The following is an 18,141-nucleotide window of genomic DNA, read 5'->3' on the forward strand; positions in this document are numbered from 1 at the left end:
GTGATCGCATATAGAGAAGTGAGGAGGAAGGAAAACAGATTTATTTTATATTTTAATGCTGTTAATATGAGATTTTACAAACTCAGAAATATTTATCTGTTCCATACTTAAATAAACAAGCTGTTCTCAGAGGAAAATAAGGTCCCCAGAACGCTGTTTGAAGCTAGAAAGGTGGCAGGGTCCGCCAAATATAAACAAAGTAAAACAGTATGAAATTGTGTCTTTTTTTCAGTCATGAAAAAAAAAAAAAGTTTGTTTATGTAGTTTGTTTAGGCGTAAAAGATCAGTCAATGAAGATATTTCTCTTCTGATTAAAATGTCTTCCCCAAAACTACATAGTGCTCCTTTAAACTTTCATTCAAAGTCTTTATTTTCTTGTATTGAGATCATATGCCAAGTAGTGCACATAGCAGCTTGAAATGTGGGACACTCACCACTCCAACCTATATGTCATGCTATACGTGTCACTTACTGTATATAGCCTATACCTCTTTGCTCATGACACAAGCTTAGAGTTACCGCTCACTCACATGCCTCACATATGTTCATCCAGATTCAATGAACTGGAGGGCACTGGAGGTGTGGGTGTGATTATTCCTGGATCATGGTCTGTGTTTTCTTTGGTCCACGATGGATGTCTGTACCTGTCATATGGGTTTAACTGTCATGCTTACTGACTGTAAATTCTCACTCTTACTCGTCACAGGAACCCCGACATAAATCAAACTTACAGTATGTGTGCTTCAGCAGTTAAATGTACATACAGTCGTGTAACTAAATCTTTTTTTTAAGTGTCAGTGAAAGGAAAATGTGTACATTATTTTTAAATTCATGGAGTGTATTTCATAACTGTTTTAAGAGGTGCGACAAATCATTCTCCTTCGTGAAAATATGCATCAAGTATACCATTGGGGTTTTGGCCTCGATACCTACACACATGGCTAAAATGAACCTTTAAATAAATGGCAGAACTTAACTGCAGAACTCAAAATAAGATAATTCTAAAGTTATTAATCTTCTCAATGGTGCAACAACAAAACAAGCACCAGTGGCTGTTTTAAAGGGGCACTATGTAGTTCTGGAGAAGAAATTCAAACTCAGAACTCTAATATTTACACATTTAATAAGGTAATAATACAAACTCAGAAATATGTATCTGTTCCATGAATGAATAAACGAGCTGTTCTCAGAGGAAAATAAGGTCCCGAGAACACTGTTTGAAGCTAGAAAGGTGGCAGGGTCCGCCACACATAAACAACAGCACAAAATTGTGTTGTCCTTTAAGGTCAGTTTGTTTATTCAGTTTATTCAATGATTTAAGATCTTTCTCTTCTGATTAAAATTTCTTCCCCAGAACTACATAGTGCACCTTTAACCCTGACATTCATATGTGGGTCAAAAATGATATTTCTTGTCTTCTTAGCTTTGTGTGTGTTTAAACTGTGCAATGTAAATTTAGGGCTCTTTCCTCCTGATCAGGTGCTTTTGTCAGGTAGACAGACAGATGTGGGCCACATCTCCACTCAGATTTGTAGCATCATGTTACACAGACAGCCACCAACTCCTGGGGGAAATATCAGGGTCTTTATTCCTCACTGTGTTCACCAGCTTATTGTGAACGGTGTCTGTCTGCCTGCCTTTTTATTGCTTAGCAGGTTTAACGCAGGGTAGGTTTTGAGAGCTTTTTGGCTGAAAACAGCTGCCAGCTGTGGCTGATATCATCGCTATGACAGCTATGAGAACAAGCCAAAGAAAATAATGTTGTGGGCCGAACAGCTACAGTAAACAATAAGTTAAAACTTGTTATAAAGCTCTGTGAAGCTGAGGGGAGCTGGCCTTTCCACCTAAGGGTTAAATGTCTTCATACACGTTTGTATAGTTGTCTCAGCCACACATGACCTTCACTGTACAGTATGTAAGAGAAATGACAGCAGTTAAAATGAAATAAATACGGGCGTGACTTGTGTGTAGACTCTCACTGGGATTCCTCTTGGCGCTTCTTAAATGAGGTTGCGTGATGCACTCGGCATCAAGGAGTGTGAATGCTCTCTGTTAGTCGGGGTGCCCCACTTTTAGTTTCTGCAAAGCTGATGCTTTAGGTGTGAAGGCGGCAGGAGTTTAGGGCCACCTGTCAGCGCAGGAAAGTGATCTTCGAGCTGGAGCCTCTCACATATCAAAGTGAGCCACTTTAACCCAGCGGGAAGTGATTCTCCCTCCCGAGGGGATCAATGCTGTGTGCACTTTACACTGTGTGTGCAACAGTATCTCAGGAATACACAGAGTCCTTCAGCCATTAGACAGAAAAATGAGAAGCTGTAAATTAGGTCAGGCGCCTTTTTAATTTTAAATGGTTATGTGTTGAAAATGTGGATTTTGATGCTTTCGTTGCCATGACAAAGTCAGAGGTATCTAACTTGAAATGTGGCAAAAGGAAATCTTTGCAGTCATAAATGATAAACATGACAAGGGACAACATTTTTGATTAAATAGAAATTGTTTATAAGCATTAATTTATAGCAATACATTCTTTATTTCATGAAGTTCAAGCCACTCATTCATCATCATCATCATAAACTGTTCATAAATATCCAATCTGATGCCAAAGAACCAGAAATACAGTATACAATAGGAGGGTATCAGCCAAAAACAGTAGACAAAAATGGAAAATAGTTTCTCAGAAAACCATGACAAGTCTAACAACAATAAGTGTTTTTAATATTCACAAACAGAATAAAACTGATGCATAGTTAATTAACTATGATTAAAAACAAGTTTAGTTGTTAAATAAGACTTAAGGAATAAAACATGTGTTAGTGTTAAAAATCATCAACACTTATTTGATCATTTTCAGTGTATTCATTCTGGTCTCTTTAATATCGTGCATGATGACTGAATTCCCATCCAGAAACCTGGAAGAATCTTGTTGTCAAGAGTGGTCTTAACTTTGTACAGCAGCTTCACCTCCCTCTCTGCTCCCTCACCGGTCACTACATAAAAGCTTATGATCCCTGCAGGCTGGTCGAGATAAACTCCGATAGTGGAGCAATACGGGACATTGTTTATGTCTTTGTTTATGCCATTGAACCAGATCTGGTAGCGCGTTCCTGACCAGCACAGACCCCAGGACTCCTCGTTTTCTCCAAGGCCGCTGGGCCCAGTGTTTGCCCTCCGTCCTGCTCCTATGTAGGTGGCTCCAATTACCACCCAACCTGAGACCTCCACCTCCCAATAAGCCCTCATGTTCCAGATAAGCTCTTTGCACAGCACCTTTGAAGAAAAAGGAAAATAGGAATTTGAAAAATATCAACCAAGAATTAGTTCTGATTAAATAAAGGTCATATAAATGTATGTTTTCTCACTTACCTGTGGAGAGTACTCATATCTCTCCGGTCTGTCCAGGACGGGACAAACCTCCTCAGTTCTACGACACACCTTCGACCCGTTGTCAGAAATCCACAACATCTTGTTGGCAGTCTTATCGTCCAAAGACAAATTCATCCAATCTACAGGAGAAATTCAACAGTGTTTTTTTTAACAAACATCGGAAAAAAATACTGAGCATTAAATGGTATGAGAAAAAGAAATTCTTCTCTTACACTTCATGAGCTCAGCTCTGCTTGTTGGCTCTGGGATGTTCGGCACATAGATGGGAACTTTTTCTGTAAGTAAGGAAACTGGTTTAAATACCATAATGAGATGCATAAAGAGTATAAATGAGGTAGGGAATGATTCAAGCCCATTACCTGCATTTGTCTTCTCATTCTTGCTGGGTTTAATTTTCTTCCCTAAAAAGGTTAAGGTCAAAGGTTAAACTGCAAAGATGTGAAGAGCAGCTTCCTGTTTCATGCAAACATGTGACGCAACTCTCTGACAATCTATCTATGCTTGATGAGGAATTTCCAAGAATAGAGAAAAATTGTGAGTGAGGCTAAAATGGCATGTCTAATCTTATATTTTTGTCATACATTTTCAATATTGTACATTTATGGAGATTGCGACAAATGTGTCTTATTTTGAAAAGCTTGCACCATCATTTTCCACTCATTAGTTTCACTGCAATGGATGAAGGCTGAGTTAACGAAATCCAAAATAGAGTGTTTGACATGGCAGCTACCACCATCCAAGTAAGAGCAGGTAGAGGTCATGATGTTAAATGAAAAATGTTCAGCATCATCTTGTAAATACACAGTAATGTCTGCCTAGAACACATCAGTCAGTGACTCAGTTGACACGTTGCAAATACATAACATGTTAGTTACAATGCAAATAAATGTAACGTATAAATAATGTCAGTAGAATGGTTTTATATTGTACCTTGTTTGGTCTGTGAGAGGATTATTGCAGAATTGGCTGGCATCTTGAGGCTGCGTGCTGATAGTCCTCGTCCAGAGGCTTCAAAATGCTGCGATTGATCCAAAGTTAGAGTACAAAGTGTTCCACTCGACTTTTATACCCGCAGGGAAGATGAACCGTGGGCGTTTTCGAGAGTGTCTGAAAGAGGTGTCGAGGTCAGTGGAACGGGCTTTCAGCGGGAGGTAAAAGGGGTGTATGCACTTGACTTTGACATATGGATAAGTGAAGCAAGCACGGGCATTTGACACCCCTGAAACTTTAGGAGTGTGTCCAGAAAAGCAAGAAGACGGTTAGAAACAGAGACTGAGAGTAAGACTCAGAAACGAGGCCTGTCGGCGTTGTCAACATGAGGGGCACAGGCGGAGGAGGAACCACAAGTAGACATCTTAGTCAAGCTGGACAAAAGATATTAATGTGATGATCCATGGCCCACATAGTCTATTTTTAATTTACATTTACATTATTTGCATGTTGAAGTACCCTTTTTTTAAAGTCTCTGAGATAACTGAGCTACCAAGCCTTGCATCAAGGGCATCCGTGTTAAGTGTCATCATTTGCAGTATCTCTTGGACTTTCCTTCAAGTTTAAAAGTGCCAAAAAATGTATCAGAATTCTCCTGGCAGCCTTTGCTGGTGTCCAAACAGAAAACTGTAGCTGGGCTGAGAATTTGCACCAACTTTATAGATGTAGAAGAGCCACATTTGAACAAAAATTGGGTTTAGTGTCTAATTTTGTTACACGATTATCAGAGCAAACAACTTTATGTACATCTGATCCCTTTGCTTAAGAGGTGAATTGGCATATTGGGTATTCTTCGATGTAAAACTAGGAAGACTCGACCAGGATAAAGAGAGGCCTAGTCAGCTTATATATTATTATGGATATTCTGTTATTGACCGTGTTGTTGTTGTGTGTACCGCAGCGAGTCAAACAAACACCTGTTTACTCTTTAATCAGTGTGCTTCACCTGACAGTGGGTAAATTCATTTGGCACACTTTCATATATTTCTGAATGAACACACCAGGACAAAATGTGTCTCACTCACTGTTTTATTATTTATTTAAACGTATGCAAACATTCTGCATACATTCATACCAGAGTAGGTAACACTGTACATTCTTTACAAGCAATAACAAAGGAGTAATAGAAATACATAATAGATACATACATAATAAATATAACAGTATAAACCTCAAGTGGTCCGGTTGATCCAGGCAAGTCCAAAACAGTGGGCTGAATCCTAACTGATTCTCACTGGACTTTACCTTTCCTGAAACATGCTAACCTACGTACTGTATATCAGTCTCAGATATGCCGTATATAAGGAGTATATCTCATGGGAACTGATGTTTCAATTATTATACATTGCATAGGATTTATGCAAAATGATATTAATGTAAATGTTCCAATGACTGTTGGTGTTGTCCAGTCATTTTTAAGTTTAAAGCTACCATAACTGTAGCTTTATTACAAAAGGATGAAATAGTTTCACGCCTCTCTCATCTCATGATAAACAACTTTTAGAAATGTCGGTTCAGTCCTTCATTCCTCCTTCTTTGTGATCAAACAGTGCGAGTGGTTCCCCACCCAGAAACCTGGTAGCATTTTATCCTTGAAGGAGCTCCTAACCTGCTGCAGAAGTTTAACCTCCTTCCCCCCTGTGCTCTCCTCTCCCTCCTTCACCTCATCCACAGCGTAGAAGTTTAGGATTCCCGCAGGCTGATCGAGGTAAACCCCAATTGTGGAGCACTTAGGAATCTCCGTGATCTCTACACTTTGGCTCTTGTGCCACGCATTATAGCTCGACCCGCTCCAGCCCAGACCCCAGGACTCTTCGTTCTCTCCCAGGCCGCAGGATCCATCTTTGTTCCTCCTCCCCGCCTGTTCGTACGCGACCCCGACCACGACCCATCCTGAAAACTCCACCTCCCAGTAGCCTCGGAAGCCCAGGATGCCTTCTTTGCAGAGAACCTTCAGGAACGCGGATGAGAATGTCAGCATAATTTAGAGGTAATCCAACACAACCTGTGATTTATTGTAGCTGCTACTGTGAAGAATTTATGGCAGCCACGCTTTTTCTGGTTTGCAATGTCAAGCCAGTTGGCTCAGGATTTACATAATGACAGGTCACACCCATCTGGTCCATAACACATCAAACTCCACTGGTTATGACATGGTGATGACAAGTTTTAAGTAATTCTTCACGCTGTACCTGTGGAGCATACTCATATCGCTCTGGTCTATCCAAGACGGGACAAGTGACGTTATCGGTCATACGGGCCACCTTAGCACCGCCATCTGTGATCCACAGCACCTTATTGGCTGTCTTGTCATCCAGGGAAAGGTTGAACCAGTCTGAATAAACAGGAAGAAACAATGATTTAGCTTGGACCAAATGGTTAAAGAATAAAACCAGGTAAAAGAGTGAGAATCTCACGTTTGATGAGATCAGCTCTGCATTTTGGTTCAGGGAGATTTGGCTCATAGGCTGGGATCTTCACTGAGGAGTGAGCGACAAAACAACATCAGTCAAATATCACACGAGGCGAGGGGAACTGCATACGGATGAGATTTTATATGCATTTAAAGGAACAGTCATTATCGACCCAGGCTGATGGAAAGTCAGGTGAAGTTTTGTAGTTCACAAAACCTTTCTGGACCTTCACAGCAAAATATAGTTGCAGCATTCTGCTAAACAACTGAAGTAGATGGGGACTTGAAAATGAAAACTATAATCAAAGTCTATTGAAGCCCTGAGATCCCAGATTGATTTGAAATTATGTTATTTACACCCTCGACATGAGGTCTCCTGCACCCATTTGAGACAGGGTGCATGCTAACGCTTTTAGCCTTGCAGCTAGCGAAGATTTCTGCTACAAAAGGTTGTAAATGACATCTTTTCAAATAGATTTGAAATCTCTTTGATCATCCTTAGATCTGGATTTACACCAGAGGAGCAGTATGATGCCATGTTATGTTTGGTGGGTTATTTTTTCCCCCCATCTGTCCCATTGTGGTTTTGCCGTGAAGCTCCAGAAATGTTTTGTGAACAACAAAAAGGGGTTGAGTAGATAATGACTGATTTTTTTTTTTTTTATATTTGGTTGAACTGTTCCTTTAAAACAGCTATGTAATAAGGTGACTGTCTTACCTGTGGGTGTGCTTCCAGCTTTGTTCTTTTTGGCTGCAAAAACATAAAAAAAACAAAATGTGTTTTCACCGGAGCAACCTATATTAACATCAACATAGACTTGGCTGTTAAAAATACTACAGGCGACAGCAGGTATGCGTCAGGTGTGTCTTAAGAGATGATGGAGCGAGCCGCTGCTAAAAGAAAACCATCTGCCTCTGTCAGATCATCACACCAGCGACTGCGTGCTGCCTGGAGCTGGTGGTTGATTCATGCCAGGCGGTTGGAGACACCTCACATGCTGCAGGGTTGACTCGGGTCAGACTAGCGTGCAGCGTGGGAGAAGGTTATCAGATAAGAAGAGGGACATGATCTGCGTGCTTGGATCCAACATTTGTTTACTGAGGTAAATAACAACCCAGAGAGTTGGGTAAAGTCATCCAAAAAGTGACTAATTGCATTTGAAACCACAAGTGGTGAGCTGCAAGGATGCTTATTTGAGGGGTTTTCACACTTGCTCATCTTTCTCCAAACTTAATTATGAAGTGGACACTCTTTAGTAAAAGAAGCTTATAGTATTACAGATGAAAAAATAATTAGTCTGCTAGCATTTAGATCTCAAATGAAGCTTGATAACAGGCGGCGATATTGTGTCATAACTTTCCGTGAAGTAGTAATTGATGAGTTACATAACAGGCTTATCCCTAATGCCAATTTGGTAACTAATACTTTGGTATCATGTGTAAGTATTCTTGTTTAGGACGGAGATCAAGAGGAGGAGACACTTAATCCCTCCAGCATTAAGATGTCGAGTTAAGTTATTCGTTTTATTTATACCAACAAGCAGTATCACCTCCAGAATAAACTATTAATCATTCACAGATCAGCATCGTCTCCGAATATGAATGAAAGTTTATCTTGGCAAGCCGAAGTGGATGAATTTTAAGATTTTATTTCCAGGCTCTGTTTGCATCCGTATACATTGGGACAAAGGGGTCAAGGTGAGGCTGCACATTTAAACCCTCTTGTCAACATTAACCACATTTTTCAAACTGAACGGTTATTTTTACGCCACATGGTATGCGTGTCACGTCCAAATGAGCCAATATTTATCTCCGTGTTGACTGGAGGCTGAGGGAGCCCAGGCGGGAATGTCAAGCCACCTCTGGATATAGCACAAGGTGATGAAAACAACCGCATTGTCTGTTCTCATCACAACCGGACACCGTACAAAACATTTAAGCTTAAAAAAGTGACCACAAACCCGCCGTGACAATCTGTACGGGGCTTGTTTCTCGTGTTGCGACAGGATTTCAATGAATGTTTTTGACTGTGAGTGATATAATCATCATTGCGCCTGTAAACCCCAGCCACAATCCTGCTCAACGTCCCCCATTTTCAAGACTGGCATTATACAGTCTTAATACATGCAGCATGTTAAATCTCTTTTAATGCAGATGATGTTGACACCAGCAGACCCTCGCTCCCAGGCAATAAAACCATTATGCGGCCCTCATAAAGACAAGCGTGAAATCAGCCAGTGAAATATTGCGCTTTTCACACTAGACATAAACTCCAGTGACCCGTTCACTCAGGATCTGCCTGAGAGGATGATAAATAGGCCTCGCTGCTGCACACAAAGACTGAGGTTATTAAATCAGTGCACTTAAAGCATTGCTCATAATGCTTTCCTAGTTAAAGGTTTATATAATCTAAAAATGTAGATAGGCGTGTTGAATATAACTATGAGATTTAGCAAGAAAATCAACGATTCAAAATTGTGTGAAATGCAGAAAATGAAGCTCACCTTTATCCGACTTCCTGGTGTCAGAGATGATCCTCGTGGTGGCGGGCATCTTGTCTCAGCCTGATGTCTCTCTCAGTGTGATGATTAGTCTCTTGTTGGCTCCACTGTGTGACAGCTTAATGCCTCTCTTATATACCCTTTAATGCCGGACAGAGGTGAAGGATTGAGAGAAGGTGGCGTGGACGTGAACGTGAGATAAAACTTTCCAATAGGAAGCAAGGGAGGGAGGCAAGAGGCTTGTAACCGGAGCTGTGTATATATGTTTTTCCTTAAAAAGGTTAGATGGATGCTGAGATATCTGCATGACACCCCCTGTTACAGAGTAAACCCCGCCCCAGTCTCCTTACATCACCGGCACTGATCTCTTCACATTGCAGGGTGACAACATTGATGGTACACACACACAACCACACACGCACAGTCACATGTAGGTAGTGCAAAGCAGTGTGAGGTTGAACAGGTGCTATGACATAATGAAAAAGTGTGAGTATGTTCACAATATAAAAGTGTAAAAAGTCAAATTTTCTCCACAGTGGAGCACAACACACATAAAGTCTGCATTTACATTGTTCTTGTATCCTTATATCCTGAATTCAAATGTCAAAAACAGACAATCCAACTGTATTTCCCCCTTAAAAATGTTCATAAATTAATTATTTTTGTCATATTTCATTGATACAGCTGTATCTTTAGATTTCTTAAGTCAAGTACATATGAAGTGTTGCTATATGTTTAACTTAAACTGCCAATGGACAAGTGTTTTTGCTTTATGAAGTTAATGTTGATTGCACAGTGTCATGGCAAGAATAATGACTGTGTTTAAAGTGGTTCCCTATAAACTTCACTTTCACTCTGTTATTCTGTCTGCCACCGGGCTGCAGCCTGGCACCATTCCACTGCTCTATTACAGACTAAATGAACGAATAAACCTTTGCTTTGTCCTGTGTTGTAGGTAGGTTCTACTGAGGAAACTGAAAATGCGATCCGGTTGTCTTTGCAACAGCTGTGCCAAGAATAATACCACTTGGAAATGTTAGTGGTGGGAAAATATGTCTGTTTCCACTTTACTTCATCAAGAAATACGTTTTTTGATTCTTAGAATAAACAACATGAGACAAAACATTTGAAATTATGACTTTATTGCTTGTGATCACATTGAAGCAAAATCATTGTACAGTGTAACCTTTAAAAGACAATCATTTTTTAATTAAAGGTGCAGTACGTGCAAATTGGCTCTTGAACACCAAACAAATAGGTGGCCGTTAGCTAGTTAGCTCAGTTAGCTCAGTTAGCTCAGTTAGCCATGCAAAAGTTAATTCTTGAATGTTTTAAACTTAAATTCTTACATATTGCACCTTTAATTTCACAATAAACTCTCACACCTATAAAACTATACATGTTTGCATGAACACATAATTCAATTACTCTGAATGGACTGATAAAAACGCATTGTGCAAACAGGACATTTACATCCTGATCATTAATAAGTCAATAGTTGATATTAACATCTGATAATCGTACATTTAAATGAATGTGGGCCAATATACAACATGTACAATCCAAACACACCTATATATATATCGACATACAACCCACTAACCCAAATACTTAAACAACCGCAAACCACTTGCCTGGAAGGTCTTCAGGTCATCGTTCCAGGCTTAGCCACGCTCCTGACCGGCATTATCACATCAACCATTTACAATCAAATGCCTTAATGTACATAGCACGGGCTGCAGGAGAAAGCAATGTACTGGTCGTAAACCCTTTCTTGTGATATGCTCTCCATCGCCGCCTGCTTGATTGAGGTGTTTACTGTTCGGGCTCCTGGCCAAACCTCGAGTCAAGGCTGTCTCGTCCTTCTTGTGTTCCTGTCTGTCCAAGCAGACGACTGACTGGGCCGCTGACTATAGTGCAAGTGACATAGTAAAGACAACATACCAGGACGTATCATGTCAGAACTGCCCGATCGGATTTATTGGAAATAAGGGAGAGTGTTGGTAACAGGGTTTGCATGTGTACTTATCTGAGAAATCTCCTCTCATAAGATAAACAGAAACCAGAGGCACCAGGCTTTTAAAACGCTGATGACAGAAAAGTGATCTCTGCCAAAACACTGAGCTGTGAGTCTGCTCACTGGCTGCTCTGGATGTTCAAGGTCATGTCTTCAGAGGTCATAACATGGAATTGAAAGTCTTAAATGTGAGTTTTCTTGGCTTGTACTTGAAATCTTTACATTTCAAATCAAGCCACGTTACAGTGTCACCAATTTATACACACTGATGAGTTGCTTATGAATGACTGATCAACTGTTATAAAGCACCAAGAATGTCTACAGAGTAGTATATCGACATGTGGAGGGAACACATGGTATGATGGAAGCATTTCAATCCTGTAGTGTCTAAACACAGACATTAAGGATTAAAAATCTACCACAGACATAAGGACGTAACAGAGAAAACTACAATAAAAAAAACAATGCGTCTATAACTTTAGCGCACAGAATCACAAGAAACAAACTCCAAATGAACCTCCAATCGAATCAGGTTTCTCTTCTCTCCATCACCATTTCCAAACGGGCTTAAAAGTACCCCTGAGCTCAGTTCCTCCAGTCTTATCGTGACCTCTCTGTTCTGTACAAGATGACCGCATTCCTAGACAGGTATCAGTGTCCAAGATGTGTGTTTGATTACAAAGAGATGACAGGATAACCGAAAGGTAAACTCGGAACCTCTCAGATAAATATGGGTCAGCGGGTCAGGTGTTGGCACTGACCTTAAAGTCCTGGTTTGGCAGGCCCTGTGGCACGCCCATTAGTGAGCTCATTATCTCTACATACCTTACCAAAATTTCTCCAAGGGAGCCCCAAGGGGCCCCCCAAAACCTTTAATACCCCCTATCCTGGGGGGGTATATAAAGTAGCCGTTTGCATCATCGCAGCAGTACGCCGCTGACAGACGCCGACATTCAGGAAACCTCAACACGGAAAGAAGCGATAAATATGCCAACCAGCGCTCCCAATAAGAGAATCATGCCTACAGCCGGTAGACCTGGTGAGTGAAGTCCCTCTCTAGACTCAGCAGGATGAAGATTTGTCTCTTCAGATTGTAGTTTTACTTTAGTTTTTAGACATTGAAGCTGGGTGGTTAACTTTGACTTTTCTCAGCAAATATTGTATATTGTTAGTATGACATTTTCCTACATTAAAACCAAAGGAGCTCTTTACGAAGAAGTAAAGAATAACTGGCAGTAACGTTATTGTTTTATATTGACAGGCACAAAATCTAAAGTTGTGGCCACTCCGAAAGGTAAGATTTTAAAACAAACCATGGAAAATGTAAAACTCACTGTTGAGGGCCTCTTAAAGAGTTTGACTGAATTATTTTTAACTGCCTTTTACTTGAATTTTGCACAGATGCCATCCACACTGACCACCTCACTGTGACTCCAGCACAGTTCATAAATGTATTGTTTCATTCAGTCATGTGTACGAATCCTGAGGTTGTACTTTATCATCTTGTCATCAACTAATAATCAGCTACACATAATGTGAATTTTCTCGCCACTCAGAAAAAATCCCAGACTACGAGCCAAACATCCCTGAGCCCACCTGCAGAGCCGATCTTCTAAAACGTAAGAACAATCATTTTGATTCACAAACTTTTCCCCCATTCTCATGATTCTCTTTCCAACTGTCATGGATTGTAAATCTTCCACATCACACAGACTGGATCAACCTTTCCCTGGATGACAAGACAGCCAATAAGATGCTGTGGATCACAGACGGTGGATCCAAGCTGTCGCGCATGACTGATGATGTCACTTGTCCCGTCCTGGACAGACCGGAGAGATATGAGCACGCCCCACAGGTAGGTTTTTAACAGCAAATCTAGATATCAAATACTTTTTCCTGTTTGCTGCAAATTTTATTCTCTTTCCATTAAAGGTTCTTTGCAAAGAAGGCATCCTGGGCTTCAGAGCTTACTGGGAGGTGAAATATTCAGGATGGGTGGTCGTCGGAGTCGCCTATGAAGGAGCGGGGAGGAGGGGAAGCGACGGACCCTGCGGGCTGGGAGAGAATGAACAGTCCTGGGGTCTTGGGTGGGGTGGATCCCACTATCAGCTGTGGTTCAACGGCATCAGCAAAGAAATCTGGGACATTCCCCAGTGCACCACCATCGGGGTTTACCTGGACCATCCAGCTGGTGTCATCAATTTTTATGCAGTTGAAGAAGTGAAGGAGGAAGAGGGGGGCGAAGGCAGGCAGGAGGTCAGACTGCTGCAGCAGATTAAGAGCTGCTTTAAGGGGAGGATGTTGGCAGGTTTCTGGGTCGGACAAAAGTCATCATGTTTGTTAGCTAAACAAGAGGAGTAAACCTCTTGTAAACCTCTGCCCATCTAACGTCCTGAGTCTGCCACTGATGTTTTACATTTTCTTACAATTCCGCTCAAACTTCATTTAGGAAACATACCAAACTGGGATAATGTAAGGAAAAAATACTTGTTTGTGTATTAACAAACGTATTTTTCAAGAGGCTGCTATTTGCTTAAGTGCTTGTGAATCATTAACGTGTTAATTTTGTCAAAACTCAATGTGAAATACTGTTTAGTCGTGTCTCATATGTATATATATATTTTTTGTTTCAGTGTATACTGTATATTCTGGTGCCATAGGTATATTCTGCACTTTGTTAATTAACAATAATTTTTTTTGTGTGTGACTTCTATTAAATAAAATCAGTTTTGAAGTTTTACTCCTGCACACTGAGTATCATTATTGAGTTACCTTGAACAGATAATAATCCCATATTCACAGAAGATGAAGATGTCTTGCATTGTTTTATTTAACAGTAAGGTTGATTATAAAGCACATATGTATGGTTAACTTATTATTTTGAGTCAAAGCACTTTAATTTGTTTAAATTAATCCCAGTTCCTATCACTTGTCTGAGCTGCCCCGTAAAATAAAGCCATAAAAGGCCAAAAAAAAGTTGCAGTGTGTAAGAATAAGATGAAAACATTCAAAAGATAAGTAAAAAATCAACAGAATTTGATGTCATGATGCCTACGTACTGTGTTGCAGAGATATCTACTGACATTAGCATGCCCTGTCCCAGTACAAGCATGTAAAGACCAATACTGCCCTGTCCCCTGTGAGCCCACTCTAAACTCCTACAGTAGCTGCCTGGCTAACTGAGACAACTAGCTAACAGCAGCTACACTTACAGTACTGTAGCAGGAGTTAGCGGCTACCCTAGTGACTTGCTATATGTTTTGAGTTTAAATTTGACAGGTGGCCTATTCTGACATATTGCACAGTTAAGTTATTTATACAACTAAAAGAAATACGCACACAAATCCAAGGTACCTCAACATCTGCAGATTCTTTAGACTTTCAGCCGTGCTGAGAGGGTTGGGAACATAGTACATCAGAAACCCACCATACCATGAGTCTTTGCCTGTCCAGGAAGCTACTGTGTTAAAAAGAATAAAGTGGGTCTTAAGAAACTTCATATTGATCAATTAATGCAAAATATTTTCCATAGAGGACAAACAAGACATTCTTTTTGCAAAGCTGCATTGCTTTGTGTTATCCTCAGGCGATAAGTCATTATTTAAAAATACAGGCTTGCAGCATAGGAACATTAATCCATCAATGTCATGTTAAGCATTCGAACCGTACCATACCTACAGCTGCTCTGGATCTTTCATTCTTCACCTTCCACTGTTAACACTGAGCCGGGGGGCCAGAGGCTTAGGCTGGTGACATGAAAGCAGATCCTGAGAAGCAATAAACAGGGTCACATGTGAGAACACAAATAGGGCCAATGAGGGTGCATGGAGCAGAGGTGATGGAATATAAGACATGAATTGATTTTTTACACCAGAAATGAAGAGATCAGTAAAAACAGAGCTGAATTGTACATGGAACAGAGGGCTAAAGAGTAAATAACAATACATACAAATGGCACAAAATTTGCACCAGCCTCTGTACATGGAAGTTAATTTTACACCCTGTAAATATATTTCAAGCACCGTGGAAAAAAACCCAATTTGTCAGTATATACATCCAGTTAGAAGGACTCAAGTTTAATCAACTTGAAATAAATAAAAAACTTGTATATTTAAGTTCCATTATGTATTTTTACATTGACACACACATAAAGTATTTCTTCAAGATATTAAACATTGTCATGATTGCAGCCTGAAAGTCTCTCTCGTGATTTGAAATGCACATTTTTCCAGTAGAAACAACATTGATGTGTAAACCATGCATGTTTAAAATTATAAACAGCCATAGGCTGCATAGGCTCAGAAAACACAACACATGTGTGAGTTACAGTATGTTGTATACTGTATATGTAGTGTGTGTATTTTTTTTTATTTACTTATTTTTAAATCGCAGTGGTTCAAAATTTTTTGACTTGAAACCTGCATTACAAGATTGTTTAAGGCAATGATGAAAAGTTCAGCTCGAGCATGACTTTGAGCATTACATTAAATTTTCACAACAAAACACCAGACATGTCAACACATTTGTATAAAAACATTTATTTCCATCACGTGATTTATAATATCCCCAGACTGAATATCAGCAAAATGCTTTTTCTTTGATGAGGAGTTATTGATTTAGGTGACAAGACTGCAACTGGTTGAGAGCCACTTTTCTCAGTGTCCTCTGGTTGAGAGGCTCTAACATAGTCTTTGTCTCCCTCTACCGATGGTCAGCAGTATAACAAGTTGTGCCAAAAGTCTGTTGTGCCGTATTATTAATATTCAAAATTGCTTTTTAATAAAATTATTTTAATAAATATACCTTTAATGCATTTCTTCACCATGCTGCAACACTCATTTATTATATCATTGTTGCAATCATGACTTCCCCTTTTTATTAAGTTTAAGCAAATGTGTGAAGCAGCGCCCCTCTGTGTTCTAATGGCCTATCATATCAGTGAACCTGTGTGGTCAAAGATGGTATAGCACCCTTACCAACGTCAACTGAAGGGAAAAATCATGAAGTAGTTAAATATTTAGCTGTTATTCGACTGCGAAACAGTGAAACGACTCTGTGAAAGAAAGTCAAAGTGAATTTTGAAGCCTTTAAAGCTCACAATAAACGGTAGAAAGTGTATAAAACATATACTGTATTTCATATTTGACACAGAAGAGTTTGTTTCCCACAGTCGCTAATGATACTTAGCTACAAGGGTTAGCTAAGAGTTAGGCAAGTTAGCAGCAGTGGTTCTGTGAGTAAATGTACAAAATGGCTATCACTGCAACAATTGCAGTGCGACACTGGACTTTGGTGGACTTAGGCATCATGTAAGGTGAGTTCAAGCTCCCTCCATGCTTTCTGTGAGTATTGCATCACCTCTCTCTGTTGCTAGTAATGTTTTGGGGGTTATATTAAATAACTTGTTTGCCTGGACTCAAAGCTGGTATGTTGCTAATGCTGGGGTTTAAAGGTGTAATATGTAAGAATTTTGGTTTAAAAGAAATTAATCGTTTACAGAAATCATTTACAGATTTTGAAGAAATATATCATTAAATAGGTCTATAAATTGTGTTGCAAAAATTCTACTCAAGTTAGCATGCTTAGCTGCTAGCCCTTCCCTGTCCTGTGTCGTTGGCCCAACCACTTTGTACCTGAAGGGGTCATCGTCCGTTATTACAGACAAGAGATCTCAAGGATGCTACGTTTCAAGCTGGCTTCGCTTTTTTAGTAAAGAAAATGATCTCAAATAATATCAAGACAGGAAACATTAGCCTATTTATCTCATTGAACAGAAAAATACAGCTATAGTTACACTGAAGTCTGATAGGCAAGTCTTGCCACTCAGCAGCCATCTTGGCATTTCAGGCTCACAAAGACCAGGCCCCTATCTAAATGAATGTGGAGAGAGCCATAGTCTCACTTCCAATGGTCACTAGGACATAAAAACTGCATGTATAGAATTGCCAGTCAAAGCTGATAAAATTTATTTTAAAAAACGCTTAAAAAGTTCAGTGACTTTGCCCCAAAATAATGCTTAAAACACCCTCTACTGCACGACCCCAACTTCTTCTACGGCTCAATATAGTGTGGTGCGAGGTAAAACTGTCAGCTCAGCCCACTAGAGCGCTTGAACAAATATGAGTTTAATGTCTAATCTTTGAAAAACCTCACCTTTCTTGGAACATTGAACATTAGCGTTATATTCTTCGCCACCATCCTTTTAAGTGATTGGCTGAGATTTTTCCCAGTTCGGCTGCTATAAAGCACACGATTGGATTTTTGTAAGAAGAGACATGATGTGTCATCTCTGCTGTTATGGACTTATCTATTCAAAATGCCTTCAGTGGTGTGTCATTGTATAATGTCTCTAGTTACACCTTCTGCATACAAGTTTTTTTGTTTGACTAACCTAATTGCCATGTTAAGTATTGTAAAACACACTTAATTCAAAGGACAGAAACAAAATAAAGCTCACCAAAACTGTCTGCGATAGTCTTTCCACTGTCCAACAATCACCACCTCTGGTTCGGCCAAAATAAACCTTTAATTCGTCAAACTAAATGTTAAAAAATATTGTGGGACTACACTTCTGCCAGCACCTTCCTCTGATGTCTGACCTCCCTCTCTCTCCTCGTCCCTGTGTCCTTGGCCTGACAGTCTCCCTCTCCAAAGCCCCTGTACTAGGGGTGTAAGCACCAAGGCTGTGTTCAAATTTGCATAATTCCATACTTACACTTGTTATTTTGACTGGATAAGTGTGTTCACGCTGATAAGTAGGTCTATGGCATACCTGGATGCTGTTTTCCTAACTTTCAAAAGAGTTGAGTGTGCACCACTCGTCCCTGCTCACTCTG

At 40.0% G+C, this 18,141-nt stretch overlaps 2 protein-coding genes across 2 annotated transcripts; both read right to left on the reverse strand.

The window, feature by feature from the left end:
* Positions 1 to 2,856: 2,856 nt before the first annotated feature.
* On the reverse strand, positions 2,857 to 4,361 carry LOC311250208 (tripartite motif-containing protein 16-like protein; the record flags this gene model as incomplete). Its single annotated transcript, XM_084341784.1, has 5 exons — positions 4,315 to 4,361; positions 3,744 to 3,785; positions 3,597 to 3,659; positions 3,364 to 3,503; positions 2,857 to 3,267 (listed from the first exon to the last, which is right to left on the reverse strand). Exons 1-5 carry the CDS (start codon positions 4,355 to 4,357, stop codon positions 2,857 to 2,859), a joined length of 699 nt encoding a protein of 232 aa, XP_084197910.1. The 5' UTR covers positions 4,358 to 4,361.
* A 1,028-nt stretch (positions 4,362 to 5,389) lies between these two features.
* Positions 5,390 to 9,381, reverse strand: LOC311250476 (stonustoxin subunit beta-like). Its single transcript, XM_084342174.1, has 5 exons — positions 9,292 to 9,381; positions 7,506 to 7,538; positions 6,792 to 6,854; positions 6,567 to 6,709; positions 5,390 to 6,325 (listed from the first exon to the last, which is right to left on the reverse strand). The coding sequence occupies exons 1-5, from the start codon at positions 9,338 to 9,340 to the stop codon at positions 5,897 to 5,899; spliced, it is 717 nt and encodes a 238-aa protein (XP_084198300.1). The 5' UTR covers positions 9,341 to 9,381; the 3' UTR covers positions 5,390 to 5,896.
* Between the last annotated feature and the right edge of the window lie 8,760 nt (positions 9,382 to 18,141).

This window comes from Pagrus pagrus (genome assembly GCF_965226575.1).
Source record: "Pagrus pagrus genome assembly, chromosome: 21".
Taxonomy (NCBI): Eukaryota; Metazoa; Chordata; class Actinopteri; order Spariformes; family Sparidae; genus Pagrus; species Pagrus pagrus.

Excerpts from the sequence above, each read along its gene's own strand:
- LOC311250476 (XM_084342174.1), bottom strand. The coding sequence starts at position 9,340 with ATGCCCGCCACCACGAGGATCATCTCTGACACCAGGAAGTCGGATAAA. Across the intron at positions 7,539-9,291 it reads CACCAGGAAGTCGGATAAAG|CCAAAAAGAACAAAGCTGGA; the intron begins GTGAGCTTCATT and ends ATGTTTTTGCAG. Across the intron at positions 6,710-6,791 it reads CAGAGCTGATCTCATCAAAC|ACTGGTTCAACCTTTCCCTG; the intron begins GTGAGATTCTCA and ends CTGTTTATTCAG.